This window comes from Silurus aristotelis (assembly GCF_946808225.1).
Source record: "Silurus aristotelis genome assembly, chromosome: 11".
NCBI lineage: Eukaryota > Metazoa > Chordata > Actinopteri > Siluriformes > Siluridae > Silurus > Silurus aristotelis.
This window is the reverse complement of record NC_139584.1, coordinates 2480706-2496962: the sequence shown is the minus strand read 5'-3', so window position 1 is coordinate 2496962 and position 16257 is coordinate 2480706. Positions and strand designations below refer to the sequence as shown.

The 16257-nt window shown below is 40.2% G+C and overlaps 1 protein-coding gene across 1 annotated transcript in view; it reads left to right on the top strand.

Annotated features, from left to right (window-relative positions):
* grm6a (glutamate receptor, metabotropic 6a) overlaps positions 1-16257 on the top strand; it is a 72781-nt gene that overhangs the window by 15872 nt on the left and 40652 nt on the right. Inside the window, exon 2 of the mRNA XM_083554890.1 lies at positions 4142-4737. Within this exon, the coding sequence (XP_083411016.1) occupies positions 4162-4737 (576 nt within the window). The 5' untranslated portion in view covers positions 4142-4161. The remainder of the gene's footprint in view (positions 1-4141; positions 4738-16257) is intronic.

The window sequence follows — 16257 nt, the reverse complement described above, 5'->3', positions numbered from 1 at the left end:
TAGGTAATTGCATTTATTAATGGAACAGGAGAAAAAGTTTTGATGGACGAGCCCGAAATACCTTCTCAACCGGCATTGTTATCGATCGTTACTAGTATTATTGACTTCTGTCTTTCTGGATGTTGTGAATGTAAACACCGGTCTTCATCATGTAATGTTCATGTGGAATGGAAGCCTGCCAAACACTGTAATACGATGACGATGATTGTGATGAAACAATATTAATAACTATCTCGCCGATGGCCCCGGACAACTATATATTTTAGATTAAAGATCCGGTCCGAGACGTCTGAGGAACATACTGCAGAACTTACTTACTTCTGTGTAATGAATGGATTGTAAGCCAGTCAATATGAAGGCTGTTCTTTGCATCTTTGAAGCCTGCCATTATGCTTAGCAGCTCCGAGTGATGTTCCATCACCAGGAAAAATCATATTTGCGAGAGTGTGCACTCGACTCCTCGCGTCTCCTCGCATTACCGTCTGCTTGTGAGCCTCTGCCAGTTTGCGGAATTAAATTACGCCTCTGCGAGCGATGAAACCCTCTTTCAGAACAATTAGTTTGCATTATAACATATGACGTTTTAACTCGTGCAAATGATGGCAGCATTTCACGGCCTGAAATATATAAAGACGCACACATATACAATACAATAGTGTGTGTGTGTGTGTGTGTGTGTGTGTGTGTGTGTGTGTGTGTGCGTGTGTGAGTATATATAAAAAAACAGGCACCCTCAAAGAGTCCAGGCGTACACTATTGCTCAGATATGACATTGCGGATCTGAGAGTATAGCAGATGTAACGCTGGACAAATTTCACATTTGATTTTTCAATTTGATGTGTGCGAGCTGTGCGGTGAGAAAGCAGGCCCTTCTGGCCGCCCGGGAAATGTGATAATAGTGGTAAATTTGGTTTTGCTGACAAATGTAATATCCACTGCTTACTGCAAATGCTATCAAAGCCCAACATGTGCAGCAGTACAGGAGAGCACTGGGTTCCTGCAGCAACACAAAGTCTAAATACTCCACTTCACACTTGTGTGCATCCAGAAACTAGCAAAAATCCGCACGCTCTCACAATAACACACTCGGTCACACACTCAAACACACACTCATGGTAACACAATCAAACACACAGTCATATTAACACACAAACACACATCCATAGTAACACACTCACACACTCGCAGTAACACACTTACACAGACACTCACAATACCACACTCTAACATACACTCACAGTAACACACTCTAACATACACTCACAGTAACACACTCTAATATACACTCACAGTAACACACTCTAACATACACTCACAGTAACACACTCTAACATACACTCACAGTAACACACTCTAACATACACTCACAGTAACACACTCTAACATACACTCACAGTAACACACTCTAACATACACTCACAGTAACACACTCTAACATACACTCACAGTAACACACTCTAACATACACTCACAGTAACACACTCTAACATACACTCATAGTAACACACTCTAATATACACTCGCAGTAACACACTCTAACATACACTCACAGTAACACACTCTAACATACACTCACAGTAACACACTCACACAGACACTCACAGTAACACACTCTAACATACACTCACAGTAACACACTCTAACATACACTCACAGTAACACACTCTAACATACACTCACAGTAACACACTCTAACATACACTCACAGTAACACACTCTAACATACACTCACAGTAACACACTCTAATATACACTCACAGTAACACACTCACACAGACACTCACAGTAACACACTCTAACATACACTCACAGTAACACACTCTAACATACACTCACAGTAACACACTCTAACATACACTCACAGTAACACACTCTAACATACACTCACAGTAACACACTCTAACATACACTCACAGTAACACACTCTAACATACACTCACAGTAACACACTCTAACATACACTCACAGTAACACACTCTAACATACACTCACAGTAACACACTCACACAGACACTCACAGTAACACACTCTAACATACACTCACAATAACACACTCTAACATACACTCACAGTAACACACTCTAACATACACTCACAGTAACACACTCTAACATACACTCACAGTAACACACTCTAACATACACTCACAGTAACACACTCTAATATACACTCACAGTAACACACTCACACAGACACTCACAGTAACACACTCTAACATACACTCACAGTAACACACTCACACAGACACTCACAGTAACACACTCTAACATACACTCACAGTAACACACTCTAACATACACTCACAGTAACACACTCTAACATACACTCACAGTAACACACTCTAACATACACTCACAGTAACACACTCTAACATACACTCACAGTAACACACTCTAACATACACTCACAGTAACACACTCTAACATACACTCACAGTAACACACTCACACAGACACTCACAGTAACACACTCTAACATACACTCACAGTAACACACTCTAACATACACTCACAGTAACACACTCTAACATACACTCACAGTAACACACTCTAACATACACTCACAGTAACACACTCTAACATACACTCACAGTAACACACTCTAACATACACTCACAGTAACACACTCTAACATACACTCACAGTAACACACTCTAACATACACTCACAGTAACACACTCTAACATACACTCACAGTAACACACTCTAACATATATATTTTTTATAAATTTTTTATGCATTTATTCACTGGAGAGTATACAATTTTACCTCTCAGAAAAACTAAAAGAATTCCATGTCTTTGGGACTGAATCTGACTCAGCATCTGTCCACCTCTCTATCTATCCATCCATCCATCCATCCATCCATCAATCCATCAGTCAAAAGTCTGTTGTGCCCTCCTGTTTGTCCTTCCAAACGTAACAATACATCCAGTTTCTCAGCAGTGCATCTGACTGTTCAATCATCCATTCATCCATCCATCTATCTGTCAGGTTGTTTATCTATCTGTCTTTCCATTTATTACTTTATCAAACTGTTCATGTTGTTGATCAATTTCTATTTATCCCCTACATACACAGATAATCCACCCATTCTTTGTTCTCTCGTTCTGTTCATGTTTCCATTCAGCCAATCTTCTCTGTTTAGTTCATTCATTCTTCTCTCAATTCATCCATTCATCATTCATATAACTTTATCCAACTGTTCAGATATTGGTGATTCAATTTCATGTTTCTATCTATCTATCTATCTATCTATCTATCTATCTATCTATCTATCTATCTATCTATCTATCTATCTATCTATCTATCTATCTATCTATCTATCTATCTATCTATCGTAAATCCATCCATCCATTCATCAATCAAACCACTTGTCCATCCATCCATCCATCCATCCATCCATCCATCCATCCATCCATCCATCCATCCATCCATCCATCCATTCCTCATCCCATCTGCCAGTCCATGCATTCATCCATTCATCCAACTATTAAATTATTTGTTCATTAGAATTCACAATATTACAGTATTTACTCTTATCATAATCATCTCCACACATAATAAACTCTGATATAGAATCTGATGCATTTATTTCTCTGTTATCTGTTCATTTCTTGGCCTCCAGGCATCTTCCTGTTTCTTGTCGTCTGCCCTCCTCTTTCATTTCGGCCCAGTCGATACTGTGTCTCTCTGCAGACCTCGGAGTAAAGCAGTCGTTCTGCACCTGGCCTTGCCATCGCTCTAAATCAGACGAGTGTGTTTACCTCTGCTCCCCCCGACGCTCTGCCATCTGCCATCCCATAATGCTCTTTATTCATTCAGACTAACCTGCTGATAGCAGTCTGCCTGCTGTAGAACACCTGCAATCATCTCGCTTCCGTTTGTCACAGGGTCACCTCAATAGCTTCCCAATTTCATGCACTGCTTACTGTGAATGTCTGGGATTGTGTTATCAAGCTGCCATAAGGACATTCCAATCAAAGTGATAAGTCTTTTAGAACAGGTGGGTTTTTATCAGATCCATTGGCCTGAAAGCTTGGTAGGAATGGCAGAGTGGCAAACTGGAAAATGCAACAGTTGTTTATAAACTAGAAAAATTAAGCCACAGCTCATTTATATCATTTTTTATATCTTTGACAGGTTCTTCGAGTCGTAGATGAATGCTTGCTGTGAAACCCGAACGTGACATGGCGTCCTACTATCTACTATCCCCATTGTTACATTTCAGACCGAAGCATAGTCGGACCAGCCGGCATTCACGTACGTGGCCATGGCTCCTGTGGATCCTCTGTGTGTGGCTCGGCCCGGCGTTAACGGCGCATCAGCACTCACACCCGCATTCCATCAAAATTCCTGGAGACATCACACTCGGTGGGCTTTTTCCTGTGCACTCCAAAGGGCCGCTGGGTCAAGCGTGTGGAGAGATTAAAAAGGAGAAAGGAATCCATCGTATGGAAGCCATGCTATACGCGCTGGACCAAATCAATAGCGACCCGGAGCTGCTGCCCAACATCACACTGGGTGTCCGGATCCTGGACACGTGCTCACGGGACACGTATGCGCTGGAGCAGTCGCTCACGTTTGTCCAGGCGCTTATTCAGAAAGATACGTCTGATATCCGGTGTTCCAATGGCGAGCAACCGATCATACGCAAGCCGGAGCGTGTGGTAGGTGTGATCGGGGCATCGGCCAGTTCGGTCTCCATCATGGTGGCCAACGTCCTTCGACTCTTTGAGGTGAGTCAAGCGTATGTATGTCTGTCTACATATTAAGATCAATGAAGATGGTGAAGTTCCAGCAGTGTGAGATATTGTTGTATTAAAATGTGTGCGTGATCTCTGCTGGTATGTTCTTCTCAAAGCCACCAATAGATGCTTATAAATATAGTGATGGATTATAGCACAGATATAAGAGTGAAACATAAACCAAACATGCTAATGGACAAAAAAAACAACATCTCAATAACCTCAAGCTAACATTGGACAAAGTTTGTATTCATGCAAGCCCAGATTACCACTAATCACTATTATTCCCCAAATCAAACATCAATCACAAATATTGCCAAAAACCAATTCACTGATCACCTGTATCCCCTACTGCCAGTCATTAACCACTATTTTCCCCAACAATCACTGATCACCATCATTTTCAACAACCAGTCACAGAGCACCATTATTTCCAATTACCAATAATCCTGATATCCAACACCCAATGATCATCAATATTTTTTTTAGACAAATCAATGATCACCATTATCCCCAAAAATGACCATTCACCATAATTTGGGTTAAAACTGAGTTACTGATCAGAAGTTTGGGGGTTCGAGTCCCAGTATGGCCAAGCTTGGGCCCTTGAGCAGGGCCTTTAACCATCTGTAATCTTAAAAAAATCTGTTATCAATCACAATTTTCCCAAACAACAAATTACTGATCACCACTATCCCCACTAAGACCAGATATTAACCTCAATTTACCCCATTACTGATCCCAATTATCCCCTAAAACCAGTAATTAACCACAATTTTACCCAAGGACTAATCACTGATCACCATTATACCCACTCCAACCAGTTATCAACCACCATTTTCCTCAACAGTCATGGATCATCATTGTTCCCCAAATATAATCACCACCAATAAACAATCACTGATCACAATTATTTTCAACATGGCCAGTATCCCCAATAATCAGTGATCACCATCATAATCAACAATCACTGATCACCTTTATTTTCCAAAACCAATCATCAATCACCGTTATTTCCAAAATCCAATCACAGATCAGCATTATTTCCAACAACCAATCATCAATCATTAATTACTTATTTCAAACATGATCATTATCCCCAACAGCCAATCAGTGATCACCAATATTGTTTACTAGTCACTAATCACTGTTGTTCCCAAAAACCAATCAAGTATACGTACATTTGTTATGATCCATCTGAAACTCTTCCACACCTAAAAGGAACATCTCTGAAAATCCCAACACACCGTAAAAACATGTCGCTCCAGGTAACACACTGCAAACCGACAAAAAACGACCATAAAAAAAAACACAGGTCCTTAGAAACTCTCCGTATCAGATATCGTTTAGATCAGACTGAAGATATCATAATTCCCAGAGACGTCATTAGTCTCTTTCCAAGCTCCCGGGACGTCATCCGTGGCTCCAGACGTACATCCCATAATTCTGGTAACTATATATCTTTATACTGTACTTACCGGATAATTCATAGTAGTAACTGGATAATATGCTGTACAACGAATAACTCAATAAAAACAATACAAGATGGGAAGTTAGCGTTCCAGCACACTGCTGAACTTTTTCCACAGAGTGTATCATGGGGGGAAATTAGTCCGGGCCCTATTTCGGTGTGAACATACAGAATTGTGCTGAATTTGCTAGATTTATGGCGCTTCTTTTCTATTTTAACCCAGTTTTTTGTATTCGGAAACGAACACACACACACCAGGTGACTCTGGAAATCTGCCAACACACTGGGTTTTTTAAACCTTCTTCTGGCCATAGCGTCTCCCGAGACCCACTCCGCATTTTCCTGACCTAAAAGTCTTCTCCCGAATTATCTAACCAAGATTAGATATACATGTGCATTATTTACACTACAGGAAGTGTCTCAGGCATGTGGGAAGGAGCTCTGCGGAGCAAAAGGATGCGTTTAATAAGGATAATGGCTTCAGATTCCCGTGTTCGCTTCCAAGAATGATGGAGACACCGATGCCGGAAATTCCCCTGGACACACTTTCTATCGGTCTGTTTTAACGTTTATACAAGACTGAGTAACATTTAATGCAGAGAAATAAAATAACACACCTAAAATGTAATTGTTATAAAAATTCTGTGACATATACAGTGTCTGTCAAAAATCTTGAAAACAGTCTTTTATGTTCTGTAATATACGCATGCATGTTCCTTGTGTTGCCATGCAACAAACACGGCAAAAGGCAAAAACATGAATGAAGACGTGATCAGATGTGATCAGACTCCCTCACCCCCACAGTCAAACATAGCGGTAGATGTTTAATGGTTTGGGGTTGTTATTCCAAAAAGTGAAAGTGAACCAACATGGCTCCCATTTCCACACTTCTTCAGCACCATGCAGTTCCGTCTGTACTGCAACTCATTGAAACCGACTTTACCTTACAACAAGACGATGAGACGACGCGTACGTTTGAGTTCTGTAAGTGTTATTTAGAGACAAAACAGTCGTCTGGAGTGATATCTATCATGAAACGACCTGCCCAGACACTGCACCTAAATCCTATTAAAATGCTATGGGATGAACAAGAAACCCCCATCTAGTGAAGAACATCTTTGGCGAGTTTTACAAGATCCACAGCAAAGGATTTCAGATGAACGTTTGGAGAAACAATGCTCAGAGTTTATGCTGTGGATGCTCAGTTTCATGTAAAGCTGTTCTTCATGCAAAGGGAGGATTTTTCAATGAAAATAAAGAATGTACAATACATTCTGTTAAATGACTTGAGTTTGTTGCATAGAAACAAAAGGAACATGCAGGTGTCTGTCAAACACCATAAACAAACCCTCTGGTCTAGTGGAGGTTATTATAACAGAAAACAGGGACGAAATGTGGAATGAGACATTAAAGCTACTGTACAAAGAGCTTTTTTTTTTTCAATTGAACTGAGAATAATAGAAAAAATGGATCTAATTAAATATCCAAAGTTTTGATTGCTCTAATTAGACACCTTAGTTTTTTCTTTTTTTTTTCAGTTAACACTAGCTCTGTGCGAGAATCTTGGGAATCCTTTATCTATAATTTCAATAGCTTTACCTTTCGAGGGCATTGACTTCTAAAAAGCACACGTTCTGATCTGAAAATTGGTGGTTAATAATTTTTTTTTTATATATAGGTTTATTTACTTTTTAAAAAATGGCATCTTGCTCTAATTTTCGTGGCCGTAGCCGGAATAGTGATGAATCTCAACTAAGGTATAATACGTCATCCGTGTGTCATACATGAGATCATCGTGACTTGAGTCATTGGAGCTCTGTGACCTCTTGAACCTGATGAAAATCCTGTAAATCAGCTCTAGCATGGACGCTTACTTGATTTCTTCATGGTGGCTCGGCTCGGCTCCAGTAGCCCCAGGGTGGCTGTTAATTGACGAATACGTAATCAGTCAGAGTAACTAATCACATCGACTAATCAGCCCCTCTGAGGTTCTCGTCTCCCTGAGGGTCCAGCTATCGGTTCGGTTTTTAGCCGTGACACAAGGCTGAGTTGGAAACGCTGGCATTTTTTTCAAAACAACTTTTTCCCTTGTAAACAGCAATGAAATGCAGATGCGATAAAAATCGGGTGAAAAAGAGCTTTCTGATGAGGATCTTGTTACAGTACGAGCTCAGAAGGATTCGTCCAATCTGGCGTGACAGACTGCCGAAACAGTGTCTGGCATCACAAAGCGCCGCGGTGCATATTGACAAGAGTTTGATCTACATATCAAAAAATAGCCAGCTTTCTCCCGAAAGAGCGCCAGCTGGCTGAAAAGTGCTTGTGGCCAAGCTGACAGCTGTGTAAAACTACAAAAGACTGTTGGAATATTTTATCGGAAAAGGTCAGCGCCGTTTTCGGGAACAGAGCTCGTCTGGGTCGTTATAATGAAGCGTGCGAACACGCTGAACAATGATTTAACATTTCAAATGGGGAGCAATTCACGACATATGTTCGCCTCACAGCTGATGAATCCGCAGTTCTCCGATTGCTCGCAAACAAACAGATTGGACCGCACTTCCACCGGTCCTTCTACAAACGTCAGGGTGTATCAATGCGCCTGTTCTAGTAGGTTACAGGTTGCTATAATAACAGCTACTACCTGCGAACTTGTGGGAGATGGTAGCATAAGGCATTGGACTTTGGATCCAACAGAACAGCACTACAATGTCTCGTAAAAGTGAAAAAACTATGACAGAAGTACATGAGCGCACGTGAGAAAATGCGTCGAAGTGGGGAGTCTGCCGAAATCAAGGATTCCTGTCCGTTTTACGACGATTTGAATGAAAGTTTGGATGCAAGCCCACTTGCCATTTTGAATACCCAAAATCCATTGCTGCACAGAATTCTGGGTTCTGAGTTCTTATGAGGTTCAGGTGTGAACACGAAAGGGTCTGAGATCACTTCAATACTAAAGAGGACCAAAAAGAGAACTGGGTTCTCTTTTAAATCTTTTATATTGTGAACACGAAAAGGACTCTTTCTGGTTCACATTCTGGTTTACTTTAAGTGAATTGGGTTTGGTTCTTTTAAAAAAATGAGAGCGTTTGAAAGGCTCAAACGAACTAGGTGTGAAAACACCCTAAGTCTCCAGTGTCAAATGGATAATGGACCATTTTTTTGTTTAATAAAATAAATGGGAAATTTAAATGTCATATGAAGAAATCAAACACTTTGGTCATCTAGTATTGAAAAATAAACTGCAGAGCTGGAAAATAATCCAATTTAAGGGCACATCACTTCGTAACGTGGTTGTTTTTTTCCTGTAACAGCACTTTTCAATCCTTTTATTCCTGTCCTCAAGACTGCATTCCGTCAATCTAATATGTAAGAGAGAGTACTGGTTGATAATGTAGCTGCTGGTTGGAGCTGCATCTTGGCCCGAATAAAACACTGCATTTGAAGAGGAGTTCGTTTTGCCTGCAGCCAAACGGACAATATTGCCAAGGATTGCCTTTATATTCAGGTACTGCTGCCAAAAGAATTGCTCACTGATCCATGACTAGCGCCAGGCCGCTCTCGGAGAAGGAACACGAGGTATGGGGGTATTCCTTGGAAGATAAAAGTATCTTCAGGGCAAACAAGTCATTCAGACCGTTTTCAATAGCGCTTTTCTTCTAAAACTCCTGTGTTGCTGGCAGCCATGTTCGAGAACCCGGTTCTCTCTTTCGCTGTGTCTGCTAGTAGAGGAAGGAGAGAATCTCTGTGACAAATTTGTCGATTTGCACCCCAAGTAAAAGCTCATATCTCAGGCGCTCCTGCCTGGACCTCCTCCACACTCTAATCCATACTACACGCGTCTTATATAAGACACCGATTTTGAAAAGTAGGAGGTTTTAGACGGGAGAAGGACTGAGCACGTGTACAGCTCTCGTCTGTTTACCTTCAGATTGTTTAGAAGGGAAAGAGAGAGAGAAATTAAATGGATGAGAGACTAATCTGCTCGAATAGAACATCAAGTTGAGTCAAATTAAGAAGCTTTTATTGTCATTTCAACCATATATAGATGACCTCCAGAACACTGGTGCTACATACAACAACATAAAGATACATAACAGAACACCTGGAACAGTATATTTCAGTGTCCCGGATGGACAGGATAATCACAGCCCGTTAAAGGAATGTACATAAGACCCTGCTAGCGTTCAGTAAACAAGAACCAGTGTCAGTGTGTCCAAACTTCTGCCATGATTTGCTTATTCAGATGCTTCTGCAATCGAATTGTTCATATTTTGGTTAAATAAATGGTGTATCCAGTGGCCTAGCAAATGTAGGAGGAACCCTTTGTAGGAGGACTTGAGAACCTTCTGTGATTTTTGGTGAACACAACCTTTTCATGAACTTGTTTAATGTGGAGTTGGATATTTTAATGTTTTATCTCCATTGGAACATTTTCAGAAAGATGAATTTCCCACCAGGAAAACCATATGAAGGACAAGTGTGTTGTCATTGAAGGAACCTTTTTTTTTTTTTTAGAAAATTAGAAACATTGAAGTGGCTTTTCCAATTTTTTTCCAATAGATAAACTTTTCCAGGAACCTGAGAAATGTATCATCTCAATTTCAACTTTTAAATCCACTTTTCAGGACTTGGGGTGTATCTGCACTATGCACATTTCATGTGAAATTAGACATTTTTAGATGTTTTATCACAAATGGAACATTTTCACGAATAGAGGATGACTTTTCCAACAGGAACCTAGAGAAGCTTAGAAAACCTTAGAAAGGTAATGTGGGTTCCAATGGATACCAAGACCTTTAGACATGTAGAAGTCAGCATGAGCTAAACCTTTGTAGAAATATCAGATACATTTTCCACCTGGAACCATTTGAAGAACTTTTTAGGAGATGCGTTCCTGATGGAGGAACTTTAGAAATGTTTAAAGTTTCCAGTGAAAACCTGTTCAGGAACCTTTATCAAAAGTAAAACCTTTTCAGGGACTTTAGGTGTATCTTCACTATGCACGTTTCATGTGAAATTGTAGACTTTTTATCTCCATTGGAACATTTTCAAGAATATAAAATCAACTTTTCACCAGGAACCAGTTGAAGAACTTTTTTATGACGTCTGCTCCCACCGAAGGAACCTTTTCAGAACCTCAGAAATCTTGATTTTCCGATGGATAAATCTTCTCAGGAAAGTTTCGATCTTTAGTTATCACCAGCTGAACTTTTTGTAGAAACTTCAGATGCGTTTGCACTGAAATTGTTGTGTAAAACTACTTGAAAGACTTCCAGTAACTCCGTTTCGTCTGAAGGAGAACGTTTCTACAAATAACTGCTGGGGACAATGATATTTATGGAGAATATCCAAACACATCAGGATATCTTTCATCAGGTTTGTAGAACATCGTGCTATGGAATGACGATCATTCGAGTTTTTCCCTCGGCGTGCTGATCTAAAAAAAGAATGATGTCCCACTGGTTCAGAGGAAATGCAAATAAGGGAAACGGTGGCAGTTGTCCATACGAGAACATCTGTCTTTAGCTAAGCCTCTAATTAGACGGCCAAAATATACAACCAGAAGCAGGAGAAAAGAGACAAAAGCATGGAGTCCAGCAGAGCCGAGGACCGGCGGCTTCATTAAAACAGACCCTTTTTTCCGTTGGAGTACGGAGACGTGGAGAACTGCTGCGTGTCATTATTCCGATTCGTGGCCTGCTCGCTCGAGCGCGGAGACAAAACCTCCCCAATCGCCTTGTTCTGTTAATCATGTGTGCGTATTTCCTGTTTGCTGCTTTAATGTGCACAAAGCGTTTATTCCGCGTGTGTTTAGCATGACAAAACACTCGCTGCTGATGTGTGCTGGAGTGTTCAGCTGCGACGCTCAGCCGCCGGCAGCACAATATACCGTAAAACTAATTGTGCGCGCTCAGAAGTGACAATATTGCCGGGTTTCAGGGCTTTGATGTTTTAGGGGCAGGTGTTCAGGGGGCACACGGCGTAAGGGTCCGGGGTTCTCGAGGTCATTATTGTTGAATGAATTCGCAGAACGTTTTTGAGGTCTGTCAATTGTAGCATCGACGTCCTAAGTTTATTTTTTCTTTCTTGTCTATTCATGTCTTCTTTTTATGATCTCGACATTACGAGTTTGTTTTCTCGTTATCATGACATAAAAGTTGTTTTCTCGTAATCTCGACATAACAAAAGTAGTTTTTTTGTTATCACAACTTCATTTTCTTGTTATCTCTACATAATAAAAGTTGTTTTCTTGTGATCTCGACATAACCAACGTTTTTTTTTTATAATTATTATCATAACAAAAGTTGTTTTTTCGTGATCTTGACATAAAAGTTGCTTTCTTGTGATCTGGACATAACTCAAGTTGTTTTTTTATTATCTTATCATAATAAAAGTCGTTTTCTCGAAAACGACTTTTATTATGATAAGATAATAAAAAAACAACTTGAGTTATGTCCAGATCACAAGAAAGCAACAGTTCGTTACGAAAGTTTTTTTTTTGTTATCACAACTTAGTTTTCTTGTTAACTCTACATAATAAAAGTAGTTTTTTTTTGCGATCTCGCCATAACAAAAGATGTTTACTCGTGATTTCGACTAAATAAATACCAAATAAAAGTTGTTGTTTTTTTATGTTCTTAACAAAATAAAAGTTGTTTTCTCGTGAGAATGACATAACATAAGTTGTTTTATTGTTATCACTAATTGTTTCACGAACTTAACACAAAAACAAATGTTCTTACTAGGTAATTGTATCACAAGAAAATCTCATGCATCGGGAATGTTTCTGGTGTAAATCATGGAGAAACCTCTACCATAAAGTTACTAATTTCCCACAGCAGAAACGTCAATGCGATCATCAATGATGCTACGATGATGCTTCCTCTAGAACATGCTCTGATGTCGAATACACAAAAAAACGTGTACTGATCACGAGGAAACGATGTTTGTTAGGTCAAGATAAGGAAAAAACAGGAACGTAAAATGTTCGAACGTATGGCATTTTGAGGATTCTGTAGCATGTCATTGGAACTGCAAGGCAATAGAACTTCCATTTTGATCCTTTATATAGATGCTACATGGGTTTAGCACATTTTCGGGATTTCGCAGACGCCCTTATCATCTTACAATCATCTTATTTCCACATTGAAAAGGTGATGTTTGAGGGCCGTCAGTGCTCAGCAGTGGGATCTTGGTAGTGCTAGGACTTGAACTCACAACCTTCTGTCCCAAAGTCCAACAATTTAACCAGTAAGTTACCTTTGCATCATTGTATTATTTTAGTTAGAAGTAGTACCCAAGGATTCACTTTTGAGAAGAACTGACTGCACCCCAGGCCTCCTCACCTCATCAGTACTTTACTGAAACACTTGTGTCTGAATGAAAGCACACTCCAAAATCTAGAGGAACATCTTCCCAGAAGAGTGGAGTTATTATAGCGATTAAATGTGGAATGCGATCTTTAAAAAGGTGCTCATGTGCCAACAAACATTTGATATTTCTCAGGGAAAAAAGCAGATCCAGTAAAATATAAATCCCTCAAGCGTCGTCCTTTTTCTGCGCTGAGGTTGATTCTGGGGTGAAGATCAGCGGAGCTTCGTCAGTGATTTCGAGGCAGGGATCACACGGAGGTTATCATTCCTGTGCTAAGCTAACGTCTGCCTGTTCTCCTCACAACAACATGCCACCTTGACACAATGATGAGCAATGTGTCTGAGACACACACACACACACACACACACACACACACACACACACACACACACACACACACACACACACACACATACACACACTAAATCCTTCTTTTTTTTTAACACAGTTGCTCAATCACCACCAGCCCCACACACCATATATACACGCACATGCCACTTCTGCCCCAACATTTCAGCAGCCCTGTGCACCCCAGAGTGAGAGAAATCATCTTCAGAGACACAAGGTGTTTTTTTTCTGTTGAACGAGTGGATATTTGCACTTCGGTCCAGGGCCTTAGGGTCCTCAATTTTTCAACGAGCTGTCATGTGTCCCACCGCCTCGGTAATATCCATCTCCATCTTTCATCTTTTAGGGGCCAGATGGAGGAAGTTGCTGCGTAACTCCTGAGAGCCGTTTCGACCTGACACTTTAAATACCCCTCGAACGTAGAATTATAAACCATTAAAATAATCGAACGCGGAATAATAATACGCTGTGTATGTTTTAACGCCCAAGAAACTACTAAAAGCGGCTTAGCAGTTGCTCCACTGTATATCATTTAACTTAAAAAAAAAAGTCCATGAATATGCATGAATTCGCACTTTGGAAACTTCTACTTGTCCTCTTGCACCTGACTTTTCCAACTGTATGTGGTCCAAACTGTTACCACAATCGTATTGGACGTCTAGGAGACCCAAATCTGTTCCAGCATGACAATTCCCCTGTTCTCAAAACCAGCTTTATGGGGAGATGTTTACCATGGGTTGAAGTGGAAGATCTATCAGAGTTCAAACCCTGTTGAATACCTTTGGGCTGAATCTACACAAGCATTTCGTGGAACATCTTCCCAGAAGAGTGGAGATTATTATAACAACAAATGGGGAGTAAATGTGGAATGGCTATATATAAGGGACGGTGTGTGTATAAGCGATGTGATGCATCGATTTATAAAAGTGTGCATCAGGTACAAGTTTTTATTTTATTTTATTTGCATATAATTATTAGTAGATGCGTTTTACTTTTATTATTTAGAAAGTGACCGATAATTTGTGAGCACTATTTGATATTGTTTTCTTGTCCCTATTCTGTTTCTCGAGAGCGTTCTCTCAGCACCGCCGCTACGTCTCACAACACACGAGAGTCACATAGAATACAGATTAACATGGCAGAGGTAGAGCTGCGTCTTCCTGCACACAAAACAGGAAAAGAACGGCTGGTTGTATTTCATCTTTTTTCTTTTCTTTTTTTTGCACAACAAAAGCGTGTTTGTGAGGATTTTCTGTTTGCTTGAAAAAGAAAATGAAAGTGAACTATCGGTACATAAGTGTGTTGAATCGAATGGAAATCAGATCGCAATGCACAATAATCGTATCGCATCGGAAGCTGCTTCATTTCATGTATCCTTAATGTATCGTATCGTTGGCTATGCATTGAGATGTGAATGGCATCAGCCTCAATTATGGAGACTCTACATATATATATATATAGTGTGTGTGTGTGTGTTCAATGACATGTTTTTTTTTTTTTTTTTATACTGATCTAAAACTTCGCAGAATCTATCCAGATTCTACTAATCAGGAGTTAAAGATGTGGGTCACAGATGTTTTGGTTTGCCATTAGCTTTAGGGGAAAAAAACGCTCCTGTATTCACTTAATTGAATTACTAATCATTTGCCATCTTGCGATTTTTCCCAGATTCTGAGTAGTTTTTTTTCTCCTAGGCCTCCATTTTCCCACAAACAAACACCAAACAAAAGGATTTTTCCTTGACGGAAATGTCCTAATATCTGACACACTGGTGACGACTCCCTCCCCCGAACCGGGAACAGTTCAATTCTGTGTATTTAAGGAGACGACAGGCTTCACGCTACATGGGATTGTTTTCAGCTCCACCACGAGATCCAGACAAAAGCCCTACACTTTAGTTCACGTCTCTCTCGCTGACACACACTGACAGGTTTCACGAAGCGCACGGCTTAATGACGTCGCCTTTCCCGAAAGCTGCTGAACAGAGGCAGAGGTGCAAGATAAACCATCAGGTAGCTGATAGCTGGAGAATTAGAGAAAACCCTCGGGACATTAAGGCTCTCAGACCTACAGCTAAATTTACAGCTGTTCACACAGAAAGAGAGATATAACACTGTGTGTGTGTGTGTGTGTGTGTGTGTGTGTGTGTGTGTGTGTGTGTGTGTGTGTGTGTTTGTGTGTTGGGTTGGGTTGGCAATATAAGAGCATATATTATTTTGTTTAGTCCTGTTGATATAGAACCCAAAATCAACCATGAAATTTGTGGCTGAACATTCATGGCTTTTGGAAGGGTGCCAATACTTTTTCAAACGATTTTA